Raw genomic sequence first — 15,491 nt, 5'->3', positions numbered from 1 at the left:
AATCTCGTCTCCGTTGGGCGGTCTTCTATTGCGATGTCGAATATCGTCTCGATCGCTCTGTGATCAGATCCGTGGTCACAGGGATGAATCCTGCACCTAAGTAGCTGGTCTGCCAGTTCGGCAGAAGCTAGTACCAGGTCGATCGTGCTTTCTGCGTCCCCTGACTGCCATGTCTTCGTGCCTCTTGGGAGAAGGCTGCAGAGGGAGTGTTCGTCCATGAGGTTGACGATGCGGTCTCCTTCGCCTTGTCTCAGTGGTGAGACATCGTCTCCTCCCCAGAGCTGGTCGTGGCGGTTGAAGTCACCCGCCAGAACGACGTCTGTTCTAGTTCCCGTTCCGTCTCGGAACCTTCTGATTAACCCATCAAGCTCTCCCATTGCGGCGTCCAGAGCTACGTTGTTGCCGCCCTCAACGTAGATTGACACTATCAGCACTGTCCGATCTGGGAGTCGAATCTGTGCTGCAGTGAGGTCTGCTGACGGCACTGGGATCTGCTCGACCTCCTTGTCGCTTCGTACCCACATCATGCTCCGGATTGGCCAAGTTGTGTTCCACTTTGTCGTTGGTATCAACTTGGTCCCATGCGTTTGGTGGATAATTTGTGGGTTGCCAAGAAGACCCGAGGTCACGGGAGGGGACGACTTGGCAGGGGAGAATGGAAATGACTGAGCTTGGGCAGGGTTGGGGTACATGTGGCTGGGCAAATATAGTCAAATTGAACAACGCAAATTGGGGGTGCGAGTTGACTTGCAAATATTCCAAAAAGTTTAATTTGCGTTGATTTTGCGTTGATTTAATCTGCGTTAATTTGACTATATTTGAGTTGTTGAGAGCGCTGCTTCAGAGTGTTGATCATACTCAACTGTCTTGTAAATTATTGCATGGAGATGAATGAGCAAAGTTAAGACAGATTAAATGCCGAGGCCTCGTTCCCTTGCGGTGCTGTGGTGTTGTGATGTCTTCCACCCTCCGGATGTACAGAAGTGGATGGAGAGGAAAAAAATCCCTTGCTCTCTGCAGGGGTTCCTTAATCGGCGTGGTTGCCTCTAGTCCAATGGGGGCCCCCATTGCCCCACTGGGCCCACTCGTCCCTGATTCGGCGACAGCCTCGCGAACAACAGCATTGGATGCTGTGCAGCGTTCGGCAAACTGCTCGGATAGTAACCCGGAAGGTGCCCTGTGTTGATGATGATGTGGAAGCTTCCGAGTCAGTTGACTAGGTAGAACTGGCCAAACTGCGTTGGACGACTTGGAGCCTTTGCGGAAAGCCACACGTTCTTCAACTTTGTTTCAATTTGCAACTTTTCTCACCTACTTAATAACAAAAGGAACAGTGGCGCAACAACGGGACCAGTATGTTCAATTGTGGTCGTCGTTGGTCTGTTCGGGAATGCCGATACCTTCCAGACCGTCAAGTGCAGGGTTTCCATTCTGGGCACTTCAGCTATGCTGTACTTCGCTTCCAACATTGCAGGTTATCCTTAACAATGTAAGCACTTCAACTTCATGGTCACCATTTCCGCTCGTTCCTCCCACAGTTCTTGTCCCTTGGCTGAATGTTCGGCTTGGAGCGCTCTCTCTGCGCACCCCTCCAAGTAGCTGCACTGGACGTGGCCAGATTGTACGAAACAAAAGTAACGTTATCCTGTCCGGAGGACAATTTTGTTGCCAAACTTTTGGAAATACTATGGGAAAAGTCGACGGAAATTGATAAGGAATTGCGGAGCCCTCTTATCCGCCCCTTGGGACTGGTCCGTGGCTTTGCGCCCCACTACTTGCCTGATTCGGCTGTGCCGCAGGCTGGCCTTTCCAATGCCGCCTGCATGCGAAGCTAGCCGCACCCACCTAATTCCTGTCCTCAACTTTGTTTACATGGCCTCTCGACATCGTCAACAACGACCTACGATGTTGCCCTCCTGCAACCCCCCATTTTCCAGCTTCGTTCCTTCTTGGTTCCAGAGTATTTCCGTTATGGACTGGTTATTCGGTCACTATGGAGGGCGCTGTCCCTCAAGCGCAGTGGAAAGTGTGTCGCGACTGCAACGTTGAGCAGCCGATCGATCAGTTTTTGGATCGTCGTGGTAACGGCAGGATTGTCAGAAAGTGCCTGGATTGCCGGGACAAGCAGAGGGCATCAGTTACGATTCAATTGTTTCCATTCCATCGTTCTTCATCTCCAAGCTGACTAGCTGACTTGGTACACCAGGAACATGCGTCGAATGCTGCTATTTCGGCAGCCAGTGCGATCGCCCGCCGCGCGGCCGCCGCGCCTTAGATACGATTCAATGCAGTTGCAGTATACGGGAATCATTGGCCGACGGACAGGTTTCTGGCGCTTCGTCTCTCGCACCCATAATGAACACAGTAGTATACAGGACGAACAGTTGATGAGCCGATTGTCCTCCGGCAGGGACAGGAAAATTGCCAGGAGCGAGAGAGAGGAAGGAAGCGCCCCGTAGCGTAGCGAAGGGCCGCGCGACTGGCGAGCGAAGCGACGCCAGCAATTTTAAGGACTATAATGACCTTGGTTTGTTTGTTAGTGCGGTACGACCGACAGCGATCCCAGTACGAAATTCAAGGACTTTCACTCTAGCAACTATAAACTCACTTTCAGCGCTAAAAAAAAAAAAAAAAAAAATTGAGTATTCACGGATCCTTTATTAGATTTACTCTTTTCAAAGGTTTTCTTTGCATCAAAAAAATGTTGTTCTGGCGTTGACTTGAAGTGTTTGGGTGGGGCAAGTGAGGCGTTAACGAACAAACCAGGGGCGGATGTACTGGATGTGGTGGGGAGGCCGCCTTCCGTCACGGCCCGGGTGGGGTTTCAGCATCGGTTGCCGGGTCCAGTTAGACATCATTCGTCCGTATCCAGCTTTACGAGGCTCGTGCAAGGCTCTCGGATGGTTTCCGCCTTTAGACCGAGTCAGGTAGCACCTACATCCGGTTCGCTCTGCCGCGTACGCACTGTTGCTTCCGATATGCAACTTGAACGTGAAAGGCAGCAAAATAAGCGGCCGGTGCCTTGCCTAGTTAATCCGGCGTGGGGCAAGCTCGGCGAACAGGTCTCCTGTGTCGCATTGTTCCAAACTAGGCATGTTCTGTTGGTTGCACTTTTTGCACTCTCACTTGTCGGTACAAGCGGATCCTGGAAAAGCCACATTCCGTCTCCTAGTGCTTCTTCCTCTTTAAGGCTAGGGTACAACAGGTACCCCAGCCTTGGCATGGGGTTTGGTGTTTCCTCATCAAATTCCTCTACCAGGGTTGAAGTTCATACTATGAGACAAGGGGCTGTATCAAGCTGCCAACAGCCCCGCGAGATTGCCACAATCATATAGGGATTGCTGGTAAAGTTACGTGTGTCCAGCGGGAATCGCCTCGGCAGGTCTGTACCCTGCCTATATACAAGGACATGTAGACTGCCCAGGGTATAGGCAGCCCTTCCACCTTGACTCTGCATTGTGTTGCATCTCACTTGGGTGCCAACGTACCACAGCCAACGTGGGTGTTGTGCTTATCGCAACTGGCCACTCTTTGCTGCGTACCTTAATTATGCCATGTCCGTCGTTTGGTGGGCCTGACGCTCGCCACCCACGTCGTCTTCTCTCTGATTCCCATTGGGTGGTGCAACATGTAGCATGCAGGGCGTAAACCGTGCCAACATACCGGGGTCAGACGATCCTGCAGGTCGCTCAGTTGTTCACTTGGTTGAATACTACAGTAACATCCCGATCAGGGACGATTTGGTCTATCGACAGTGTACATTGTAAGTGAATCAAGCCCTGAAGTGAACTCAACCGGCCCCAACCGGCAGAATGTAGACCCACTGTTGGAACCGGTTTCAGCATAGCGTCTGGACATCGTTGCAGGGCACAGTCCGGGGTCTCAATGGGAGCTGCCAACTGCATTAAAATCCTCCCGTGTCGGCAAGATTCGGTCTAACCGCTGCGACAATCGCTCGCGGATGTGGTCTCATCACCAGCGAGAACCACGCCGTTGCTGATGTCTCTGCGCTCTCATCGGAACCGGAAGTAATGCGAGTCCTCCCCATGTTGTAGTGGCCCACGTTCGCGGCGTGCCGGGTTTCCGAAAATCCTTTCTTCGCCTGGAAAGCGAACTGGGCCTGGCAGAGCTTGCTCAGCTTGGACGGGGCGTGGGGGGCCTCTCCTGGTTGCCTGCTGGCCACCCAAACACCTGTCGTAGTTGGCTCTCTTGTTATTCGGCACCTGGCTTCCTCCAGTCTCTTTGCGGATTACGTTCTCCTGGCTCTCCCAGCGGCCTGATACGGCTACGTTGGTTGGTTGCCCAGGCCGGAGTCCAGTTGCGAGATAGCCCCTGGCAAACTTCGGACTTCCCAACAGAGGAGCCCTAATAGTGCCAAGTGGTTTCTATTGAATGCTGCATTCGCTTCTCGTTACCATTGGCAAAGGACTTTGAGTTTGTTCGCCTTACACAACTACCAAACTAAACCAAGGGGGAAGTTGGCAGTTGGCAGTTCAAGAACGGCACGGATTGTCTCAGTTTTATTCCATTCAAACGGAAAAATCTGCACGACGGCATTTGTGGACAGGCCAATGCAGGAAAGGAAGGAGAGGGAGGAGTGCTTCGCCACCATGAAGCGCCAAGCTGGACTGTTGGTGCAAGTGTGCTGATGCAGGTGGAAGTGGGACTTCTAGCAGAGCGGAGTGGACGTCCATGAGCCGGGACACATTGGCTCAGGGCGACGGGCCTTCCATTTCCAGCTCATGATCATGATCCGCTCGTTTTTCATGAGGGCGCCGGAAGAGTAAGCAATTCGGCGGGTCAAGCTCGTTTGGATGTCAAGCGGCTGGAGGCCTTGAGCCGACCAGCAACAGTCAACCAACACTTCGAAGGGCGTGGAAGGGTTTAGATCCGTAACCCGGGAGATATTGGCTTACGCCCTCGGGCCGTTTGAGTTGCTGGGACTCGGCTGTACTCGCCTCAGGGGAAAAAGCATAAAGTCCGTGAGCTTTCCAGCAAATTCCCTCACTTGCTCACTACTTCTCTCCATCCCACGTTCAACTCCACCCCCCTGGCCGCCCTCTGTAAGTGTTCTTTTGTTCTCAACACCGCCACGATGCTGCCTGCCCTGACCCTCGTTGCCCTTGCCCACCTCGCTGCGGCCATACCAGCCCCAAACAATTCGACCGCACCCGCCTCGACTGCACCCGCCTCAACTGCACCCGTCTCAACTGCCGCTGTCAAAAGTAAGCTGTTCGCTCGCGGCGGCTTCTGGAACAGCTGCCGGGAATGCAACTTGTGGTACTGGACAATCAACTGTGTCTGCAACGGACAGTGGATGAGTTGCGACCTGAACCCTTATATTTCTAACAACGACGGCACTCTGGTCTGGTAGTGAGTTCAAGCCCTTTAGACAGCCCAGCAGCTTCAAGGTTCAGAACCCGCCAGCTAACAGACTGGCAGCGGCCGCGGTTTCGGCGACTCCTGCAGCGGCTGCAATCTTCAGTCGGCAACTCTGGGCTGCAACTGCAGGAAGATGGACGGCAGCTACAACTGGGGCACCATCAACTTGAGTAAGTCGTGTACTTCCCTACAGTGTGACGTGCTGGAGAGACAACAGCTAACTACCCTGGGCTGACTTATATAGACGATCACCTTACCTATGGCAATGGCCGGCTATACATCGACTACTAGGCAGCCAAGCACTTGTGCAAACAGAGCATGTTATAGTAGGCCCTTTTTGTAACGGGCTGGGCCCGGTGCGAGCCTCGGCGACTCTCGACCAATACCAAGACCCCTGATGAGGCTATTCCCACTCGCCCCACAGCACACCGAACCTTCTAGCAACGCGCTCAGACCAGCGCGCCTACGAGGATAAGTATGCTTGCGAGCTACCAGAGTCTGTCGTCTCTCCTTTTCTTCTCCAAGTTCAGTGTACTCGTAGAGTCGTCATCAGTGTCACGGCGATTGCGCCGTGCCTGCTAGGACCCACGGGTGGAACCCGGCATGTGGAAAGCACGGGCCCCTGTGGGTTAAATATTCTGCACCTCGCTGCCGCGAGATCTGTTCGTAGCTCCTCGAGCTACGTCTTGACAATCAAGCCTGCCCGTACCTGACGGAATAGAGCTTAGACTGTAGTTTAGCCCGAATACAATTGTCATTGGATTGTCCGCCTGTCCCGCCGTGACACCGTATGCCGCTTTGAGCGGGCTGAAACACCCAACATCAGCTGGCTGGAGCTTGTGAGATGAGTGAGGAGGCATGCAGAGGGTAATGATGTTGTTCTCCTTGCAGTAGAGCTCAAAGTCTGTCGAGTGGTGGCTTTCATGGCCGTCGAGGATGAGGAGGCGATAAACCCCGGTTGTTCGAGCTTTGGTGTGCTTGTCGAAATGTTTAATCCAGTCCAGACCGATTTCATTGGTAGTCCAACCGTTTTCAGATGTAGCAATCATCCAGTCCTTCGGCAATGGGCTATCCTCGTACCAAGAAGAGAGATGATGGGTGCCCTCCAGGATGATGAATGGCGGGAGTACCCAGCCTAAGGCATTGATACACTGGATCACGGTGGACCATTTGCGGTTTCCTGGCTGCCTTGTCTTCCGTCTACCACGCCGTTCAGTGCCGGTAACAACCAGTACAGTCGAGATAACGCCCATCAAAAACCCAATCTCGTCAAAGTTGTAGATATCCGCCTCTTGGATACCATACTTCGCGATTGTGTTCTGTACAAGCGCGAACCGTACACTAAACCCATCATTGCGAACGCCAGGCTCCTTTTCCATCTTTGCAAACAACAAAGCACACCATGGCCCAGGAAATACGGCAAAAGCAGTACACTACACCTAAGAAGGTCAGGATTCAGGGGGCCATTGATTTCCTGGAAGCAAAAGGCATACCACACCACAAAAACGACATTTTTCGGTTCTATGGTGCAAGCCGTCGGTCTGGCTGGCGCGCCTTGGCCGAACCCCGCGAACTCGACGGCCGTAGGCTCGGCCATACTATTCTTCGCCCAGAGCAACGTGGCCGGCCAAGGAAGCTTTCTGCCAGCGATTTGGCCGTAATCGAGCGCTTTATCGACAACAATGGATTCGATGGCCGTATGGTTCCATGGGCAGGGCTCCCTGCGGCTGCAGGGCTTGATGTCGACGTTTGCGGCGAGACTGTTCGGCGCGCAGTCAAAGATTTGAACCTTCGAATGTGTGTGGCATGCGAGAAGAAATATACGTCGCCACGGCTCCGCGAACGCCGGGTAGATTACGCCCGCGTCATGCTAGAACGGTACCCAGACCCAGCGGACTGGCGGCACATTCGGTTTTCTGATGAATGCCACTTTGGCTGGGGTCCTCAGGGGAAAGTCTGGGTCATTCGACGGCCGTGGGAACGGCAATGCCCAGACTGTCTGTTAGAGAAAGAAATGCCCGCTGAGAAGGATCTGAAGCGTAGACACTGTTGGGCTGCAGTTGGATATGACTTCAAGTCGTCGCTTACCTGGTACGACGTGCCAGGTAATTCCAACGGCAAGATGTCTATGCAGATCTATAGATACCATATCCTTGAGCCTATAGTTGGTGGTTGGCTTCGCGAAGGTCAGTCGTTTGTTCTCGAGGAGGATAACGATTCTGGCCACGGCACAAGCAAGAGCAATATCGTCAGGACCTGGAAGAAGGCCAACGGCTTGGACTACTTTTTTAACTGTGCTTCATCTCCAGACTTCAGCCCCATTGAAAAGGCATGGCAGGGGCCAAAAGAGTATGTAAAGAAGAGGCCTTGTTGGGAGGATGACCTAGTCAAGGAGCTTGCCGAGGAAGGCTGGGCCGCAGTCAAACAGGAAACCATCAACGGTTGGGTGGATAAGATCCCTCAAATCTTGAAGGAATGTTTAGAATTAGAAGGAGGGATGACAGGCAATTAGTTTGAACTATTTTGGAGCTGTTTTGGTAGTGTTGTTCATGGTGGAAGTTTGGTGTGGTTGATTTTGGTGTGCCTTGTTTTTTGTTGCCAGGGTGCCTGGACTCATGCTCTCGTCATCGGTGGGTGGCCTGTGCGCTCACTTATCTTCTCGCGTCGCAGACGCGCATCCCGTATACTCTTGTAACGGCACGGCTGGTCGGATCGGCAACGCCCAGCCACAGGTGCCAGTTGTTACAGCTTCATAGTGCAGCCAAATGATTCAATCTGTCGGATTGAATCATTTGTACCCTCTTCAGGAATATGGCGCAACGGTATGGCTGCACGTTGTGTGCCGTTACAACTCTCCCTCTTCCTTTCCTTAGCTCTCGATTTGCAAAATTGAGTCGTATTTGCAGCGCCCAGTGACTCGCCTTGATGCCACTTGTCTCTCACAGCACCGATCTTCTAAGCCCTGTTCAGCCAGTTTAGCGCCGTTTCTCTACACGCATATACTGTATCTAGAAGCTAGCCGCATAGTCCATGACGGGACCTACTGTCGCTATAAACAGTTGTCTTACTGTTCGTGGGGAAAGCATCTTCAGCCTCCTCAGAGTTAGAGCGGCTGTAAGACTCTTGGTTGCCATCCTAGCAGTGTGCTGCTTGTAGTGGAGTTCGCAGTCCATTACTACCTTTAAGATCTTTGTGCTCTCCTTTGGTTTGACTGTGTCCCCTTTGACTATAAACGGCGCTTCGGAGCATCGCTCCCTGTTCCCCGGTTGCAAACCGATCGAACCTCCGTTTGCGTTGATTTTGTGCTGCACCAGGTCTGCGGTTAAGAAGAGGAAGATATGTACAAGTACATATTCAACGTTAAATACCGGTACCTTACCTGGCCAGCAGTGCAGCTGGCTCTATCTTTAGCGTGTTCTTTGGGATGGTATTAGATTTGTCGAGTAATATCGAAACGCTTTCCTCCGTCCAGTCGGTCTTTCTTTTTGGCTTCCCCTAACGTTACCCCTGAAAACTTGCCCTTCTTCCTTCGACCTTGGCGGTTCAAGGCCAGTGGGCCGCTATGATCGACACCACCCTCCAGAAGATGAACAGATGAAGAACTACACCACCATCTCATTTTTGAATGCACTTGCCCAACTCCGCGGGTAACAGCGAGTGTCTCTGGCACTCAACCTCGTCGAGTGCTCCACTCGTATTCATAGTCGGATCACCAGCTGACTGGCGCCGCACGGGCCCCAACAGTCCAGCATACGCGGGCACATCTACTGGCAGAACCCTGCTAGCGCCCTAGATATTCCCCTGTATACGCCCCGGATGATGCTGCAGCTGACTCGCCCGCGCATGGACAAGTAAGTGGCCTTCGGACAAGGAGATTGCTTCCTGCGCAAGCTTCAATGATTGCAATAACATCTCTATCTAGACTCTGATGCTCCTCAACGAACAAACTGGCAGACCCTTGCTTTCAGCAGCGAAGGAACTAACATGCACATGGTAGCGACATACTGGCACGCCTCCCTGTGCGTCAAAACTGAGCGCGAAATTAATGCGGTAGCAAGCATGAAATCGATCCACTGCTCATCCACGGATCGCCCAGCGCATAAGTCCCTTGGCCGAACCAGCAAACGATCCATGAGCGCGAGGCGACGCCATCTCGTTTGGCACCCGGGCCCGGCATGCAGCAACCGTGCAGTCATTGTTAACCCATGCGATTTGAAGATCATCTGCCCACCAGGATCGTGGTACGCCAGGGTTCACCAGCGTGATGTTAATCGCCGTGAGGTTAGTAAATGCGGAGCTGACTGCCGGGTCCAGGGCGTGAAATTCGAGTATACAACCTGATGGCTTGGGACATGCTGCGACCTCGATGGTGGCGTTTCCTTGGACGACATCCTCGACATCATTCCACTGCAGGCCAACCACGTCGAAGACGCAAGCAGTGTCGGTTGAATCGCAACCCAAGCTGATGCCCTCGAATTTGAAGGAGAGGCATTTGTTTTCGCGCCATTGCCCGAGTCCGATCTGCGCACCGGACGAAGAAGCGTCATGTAGCACCATTCGCGATCCTGAGGAGGGCTGATATTTGCCGCCTGGCTGAGAAACGACATGGAATCCATCCGAGAAAAAGAAGCGATGGTACGGGCCTGGGACTGGCTGCGGCTCGATGCTGCTATGGTCGACCACATGATCACTCACAAAGTGGGAATATCATCGAACTGTGTCATTGTCAGAACATGTGGTGAGGCGGGGAACATGGGCCCGGCTTACCTGAAACACTACAACACCCCGATCTTCCTCTCCACCGCATGCAATGGGCAAGGCCGGTGAGTTCAGGGTCGCTTCTGAAAGTGCGGAAGACGGTAAGGTGGGTGTTGAGCTCAACATTCGCGTTACATTTAGAGCCGAGCTGCTGAGAGTCTCCGTTGTCGATGTTGACATTAAACTGGGCGTGATTACCGGACCGGTGCTGTTGGGGAACACTGTCAGTGCTGAAACTGTTTCCGAAACAGACGTAAGCTGCCCAGCGGAGCTTGTCACAGCAGCTGTGCTTTTTGGAGACAACAAAGGGCTGACAGTCGTGGCCAAGATGCTCGAAATAGTACTGTCCACGAAAGGAGTGGGCCCCGATGTCGTCCCGTTGAGGGTCGCCAGCGTAGAAACAAGTGATGGCGTTGAAGTGCTGCTCTTGAATAATGGAGGGGTGACAGTTGAAGTCACTAGAACAGCGGTACTACTGAGCACCGTGGTGTTCAGCAGCGCCGTGCTGGCTGCCGGTAGAGATGTCGGCAGCGTTCCCTTGGAGTCTGTGCCTGATGGTACTGAGATGATGGGCACTGCTGGGACGCTTGTGAGTCCCGCCGACGGTGTGCTGCCGGGAGGAGTAACGAGGCTTGTGGCGTTGACGATTGAGGATGCTGCATTCGGCGGCGTCAAAATACTGGCGGCATCAGCCGCAGAAGAGGAAGCAGCAAGAGCTGTTGTGGAACCCGTTTCGATGACGGTTCCGGAAGCGATTGTCGTCGTTACTGTAAGTGTGACAAAGACTGGAGACGGCTCCTCGGTGCTGCTAGACTCAGTTGTAGACGAACTGGGTGTCTCGGTGGTTGGAGGTGCCGTGGGGGAGAATGTGAAAGTGACGTGCGGTGTACTTGTGAGTAGCATCGTGGTAGAGCCTTGGCGGCTTGATGACCTCCTGGTTGTCGAATTCGCCGCGGAGGAAGATTGGCTGACGGGCAACGCCCCGTATGCCGCTGGCGTTGAAGGGGTAGACGTCAGCTGGGAAACTGGCAAATCAGAGTTGGTAGAGGCAACAGCGTTCGTTGACGGAGTTCCAGATGCTGTTTCTACCAGACTTCCAGACCCGGAGAAGAGGTAGCCGCCAAATGTACCGGTCTCAATGGCAACCGAGTTATCGGTGACAGCGTGGGCCGGGTGATCGAATTCGGCCTCCTGCTGCGACGCAAACTCAGAGGATGCCTCGGGTTGAGATGCGCTGAGTGATGTGACAGTTGACGGGACGGGCGCGGAGGAACCCGAGAGTGTCTCGGTGCATGAGCTAGTTTTGCTTGTACCATTCAATGCGCTGCTAACTGGGGCGGGTGACAAGGTGGTAACTGAGAACAGAGGCGGGCTGTTTCTACTTGGAGTCGCGGATTCGTTGGATGGTCGGTAGCTGGTCGAGAATGTTGAGCAGGAGCTGTTCTGCGCCGGTGACGGCCCAATCGTGACCGCGGATGGCGACGTTTTGCTTGGTTCGCCCCAACTGGTGCTGATTGGCTGCCACGCGGTTCCTGCCTCGGACGTGCATGAACTCGATGACACGGAGATGGGCTCTGAGTCATCGATGGAGGTGCACGTCGAAACTGGAGCAGGGGAGGCCGACACGGTGGTTGATTCAAGGTCAGGGGTCGTGACCGGATTAGGCACAAATGACGAGGACCAGGTGATACTGATAGCAGGCCATATCGTGACTCCCCCTGTCGTTTGAACAGAAGTGGATGTTCCATTCCCCCAGAAGGGCTGGTTGGACGATGAAAGTGGCGGTACGCTCGATATCTTGACCGTCGATGAAGCGGTAGGGGTTGGGAGGACATCCGAAAGGGACGAAGACGGCCCCAGAGACGTGGTTGAAAGGGTCGCCGACGGGGTTGTTAGCCAACTGGAAACGGGGCTAACAGTGACAGCAGTTGTGAACTCGACGATTGTGGAGGATCCGTGTCCAAGGGGTACGGTCTGGCTGAGTGTGACGAGCGAAACAACAACGGTCGAAACACTGGCCGGTGTGGTGGCAGACGATACACCTTCAGTGACGGTCGCGACCGTTGGCTGACTGGAGGCAGAAGTGGGCAGCACGGCGTTAGTGTCAGTCTGGTACGCACCCCAGTCGGTTGACGGATTGGGGCTACTGCTGAGTGTTACCACTGCGGATGAGATTGATGGATTGTTTGTGGGAACGCCGCCAAGTGGGACACTTTCCGTGCTCTCGGTGACTGTCAGGAGAATTGACTGCTGCTTCGGAGTTGTTGTGAGACCGAGAGTATGTGAAGTTGTTGCTGCGATTGGTAATTCAACGGATGTCTCTGTGGCGTCTGAGGGGCTGCCGTAGCTGGTGTCTGGCTGACTCTGAACGGGCCCATACTCTGAAGCCTGGGGAGTGGCAGAAACAGGCTCCGGGCTTGACAGAAAAGATTGGGCCATGGAACTTGTGTTGGATGCCGAGGTCTCGGGCGGCCCTTGTGTCCAGCTGATCGTGATGGGATTGACAGAGACTTCAGTGGGAGTGACTATTGTGGAAAATGGAGCTCGGGTTCTCGAGGTGACGGTAGACACGTTTACGGGAATGCTTGTTGTCAGAATGGGTGATTGCAGCGTGTAGTAGCTTGGCGTGGCATCTGAAGAAGCGAGTGTCCAGGTCCCGGACACAGTGTAGGTGGTGGCGGACTGGAGCATGGTGTATGATACTGAGTATGTGTAGACACCGATCTCGGGCTGCCCGGAGACTGTGTAAGTGAGGAGAATGACGGATGCCGTCGGACTCCCAGAAGATGCAGAGGCCGAACGGATGAGAGAAGACGGGGTTGGCATGGTTGTGGCGGATGATTCAGTGACGGTGACCACTACCGGCGACTCGTAGCTGATCGAAGAATTCAAACTAGCCAGAGAGGATTGAATCGAAGCGGATACTGTCATGGTGCCGGTAACCTTCCTTCCCTGTCCATTGTCAGTCGGCGCAGTGACACTGGCTTCCGATGAAACGAATCCATAGCCGCTGGGCTCAGAATCGCTGATGGTCAAGATGGTGACTGAACTCGGTCCATAGGGGCCGGGGTCCCCGTTTGAAGAGCTGGTGAAACCGGAAGCCGCTGCGGTCACCAAGTCGTGTTGCTCGTCGGCGCTCGGCCATGTGGGTTTGGAGCCGACGGAATCTTGAGTCGACGATGCGACAGTTGTGACGGTAATCGCGGCCGGACCTTTAGTAACCGAAGGACTCGGCCAAGACGTTCCGGAGCTTGATGAACGGGCCGCCCAATTGACCAGTGGTGGAACGGGAGTGACAGTGACGGTCCCGGTGAAGGCGGTTGGGAGGTATGAACCGGGAGAAAGGGTGTATGTCAGCGTATAGGGGCGGTACAGGTTGGAAGCCGATGATGCCAGCACAGTGATTGTCGTCGTGCCTTCCGGTTGCCAATACCCCTGATCATCAGTCGCTGGAGTCGAAGAGATGGAGGACGCCGGCTCGAACATGATGGTGGAGGTTGACGAAGTGTAGACAGTGACGGTGACATCCTCGTAAACCGAGGTTTCCGTGAGTGTCGCAGGAGTTGCCACCGTAGACCACAGTTCCGTCGCCCCCGGGATCTCAGGGATGGTGATAGTGACCAGCACAGTCCTCGTGTGGTTGTCGCGGTCAGGATACGTTACCGCGATGACCGAGGTGGCCTCCGTCTGCAACGATGCCCGGGCCGTCACAGTCTCTGAATAGGGGACTGGAGGTGCAGTTATCGTAACGTCGGAGTCAAAGATAGTGGACTCGCTGGAGGCTCCGGAGATGGTGACGGTGACCACCGACTCGACCGTTGTTGCCTCAAGCTCTGAAACGGTGACGGTCGCTGCCACCGCGCCAACCGTGGTCGTGGACAAGGCCGTGAACTGGGTCAAGGTGACGGTACGAGGCCCGGGAATGCCGGTGGTGCTGAGGGGCATTGGGGCACCCGTCCCAGAGGACGTGCATGACGACGAGTTGAAACCGGGATGAACAGATGAAAGGCCAAGAGACGAAGAATTCGCAGAGGGGGAACCAGGGAGAGCACTGGCCGTAGCAGAAGAGGAGCAAGCCGTGTTGGAGGAGATGGGGGATGTTGTGAACTTGGGGGTGGGTGACGACTTTGTCCAAAGAGCTGTTGCCTGTTCCGCTGTGCATGAGCTGGTGAAGTTGGTGGCAGTCGTGAAGTGCTCGAGAATAGTGTCTGAACAGGTTGACGTGGGAGCTGCCACAGTGGCTTCCTCAGCGGCCGTGCCTGAACAGGTGGTCTCAAACACGTCGTCGCTAGCAGCGGTCAGAAACAATAGAAACGTCGGGAAATGGCAATAACTTACAGCCGAGGGACGGCTGCGGCTGCGGCCAGCCAAGCTACCCCAGTGAGAGCACCGAGCGACGCTTTTTGACGCATCTTAGTGCTGAGCAGCTTCGACCTTCCAGCTGTTTCTGTGACTTCGACCAGATGTTATAAACTGGGGTCCGAACAAAAAGGGATGGTCGACAGCGCAGTTAATCAGAGTGAATGATGGTCGGGTAAAGGCGTGGATGACACTCATGAAACGAATGAACTGGAGTTGATTGTGTCGAGGACAAGCGGATAAGGTTCGAAGAAGGCGGAAGAAATGAAGATATTGCAGCCCTTCCAACTGAGGTATATTGTTACCAGATAAGGCAGGAACATCTTTGCAGGCAGGAAGGTACAAAGCTCCATGACATGGGGTTGTGATGCGCTTCGACGTCAGCGAGAGCCCAAGGCAGGAGGAACCTGGAAGTGCTCGGCTGACTGCTATTGTGCTGGAAAGAGCGATTCAAGAAAAACAGCATTCTTGGGACACTCGGTGATTGTGGGTGTTCATAACTTGGTTACTCTAAACATCAGGAAATGTAAGGGATCCAGTAGCCGCATGTCGGTGCCGGATACTTTCCGTCATTCCAACGGTTTCACTGTGGGCTTCAGACCATACAATCCGACCCCGGTTTGTTCCTTAGTGTGGCACATGGCGAGGTACGAGACATGAAAGAAAGAAAGAGGGCGGGGGGGGGGGGGGTTGGGGGAGAAACTGAGAGGAGAAATACTAGATTAAAAAAGCTATGTTTTGGGCAAAGTCGGCAGTCACAATGTAGTCATGGCCGTCCTGCCTGATGCAGAATATGACGTAGCGTTTTGCCAAGCTCAAAGGTCGGAGAGAGGGCAAGCTGCTCCGGGTCAGTGCTGCCCACAAGGCAAATCAAGTCAAATCGGCACACCGACTTGCTTTGATTTGAGGCTAGAGATACTCGACTTGCCTTGTCAGTTCCTCGACTTGCGTTGACCCAAAGCTTTGCCAAGCCGCTTACATAATCCCCCGAA

At 54.0% G+C, this 15,491-nt stretch overlaps 4 protein-coding genes across 4 annotated transcripts; 3 read left to right on the top strand and 1 right to left on the bottom strand.

Annotated features, from left to right (window-relative positions):
- The first annotated feature begins 1,952 nt into the window (after nucleotides 1–1,952).
- Nucleotides 1,953–2,450, top strand: N657DRAFT_650728 (uncharacterized protein). Its single transcript, XM_062794010.1, has one exon. It carries the CDS (start codon nucleotides 1,994–1,996, stop codon nucleotides 2,183–2,185), a length of 192 nt encoding a protein of 63 aa, XP_062642708.1. The 5' UTR covers nucleotides 1,953–1,993; the 3' UTR covers nucleotides 2,186–2,450.
- A 2,645-nt stretch (nucleotides 2,451–5,095) lies between these two features.
- On the top strand, nucleotides 5,096–5,673 carry N657DRAFT_637650 (uncharacterized protein; the record flags this gene model as incomplete). The annotated part of the gene is made up of 3 exons (XM_062791523.1): nucleotides 5,096–5,373; nucleotides 5,443–5,552; nucleotides 5,627–5,673. The coding sequence occupies 3 exons, from the start codon at nucleotides 5,096–5,098 to the stop codon at nucleotides 5,671–5,673; spliced, it is 435 nt and encodes a 144-aa protein (XP_062642707.1).
- Nucleotides 5,674–6,666: 993 nt separating this feature from the next.
- Nucleotides 6,667–7,948, top strand: N657DRAFT_605338 (uncharacterized protein). The gene has a single exon (XM_062790188.1). The coding sequence runs from the start codon at nucleotides 6,785–6,787 to the stop codon at nucleotides 7,892–7,894; it is 1,110 nt and encodes a 369-aa protein (XP_062642706.1). The 5' UTR covers nucleotides 6,667–6,784; the 3' UTR covers nucleotides 7,895–7,948.
- A 1,419-nt stretch (nucleotides 7,949–9,367) lies between these two features.
- On the bottom strand, nucleotides 9,368–10,097 carry N657DRAFT_650724 (uncharacterized protein). The gene has a single exon (XM_062794009.1). It carries the CDS (start codon nucleotides 9,937–9,939, stop codon nucleotides 9,460–9,462), a length of 480 nt encoding a protein of 159 aa, XP_062642705.1. The 5' UTR covers nucleotides 9,940–10,097; the 3' UTR covers nucleotides 9,368–9,459.
- Nucleotides 10,098–15,491: the final 5,394 nt, after the last annotated feature.

This window comes from Parathielavia appendiculata, assembly GCF_033297405.1.
Source record: "Parathielavia appendiculata strain CBS 731.68 unplaced genomic scaffold N657scaffold_34, whole genome shotgun sequence".
NCBI lineage: Eukaryota > Fungi > Ascomycota > Sordariomycetes > Sordariales > Chaetomiaceae > Parathielavia > Parathielavia appendiculata.
The sequence above is the reverse complement of the archived record's forward strand: the minus strand, read 5'-3'. Positions and strand labels throughout refer to the sequence as shown.

Coding starts and splice junctions, on each gene's coding strand:
- N657DRAFT_605338 (XM_062790188.1), top strand. CDS start 6,785: ATGGCCCAGGAAATACGGCAAAAGCAGTACACTACACCTAAGAAGGTC.
- N657DRAFT_650724 (XM_062794009.1), bottom strand. CDS start 9,939: ATGGTGCTACATGACGCTTCTTCGTCCGGTGCGCAGATCGGACTCGGG.
- N657DRAFT_650728 (XM_062794010.1), top strand. CDS start 1,994: ATGGAGGGCGCTGTCCCTCAAGCGCAGTGGAAAGTGTGTCGCGACTGC.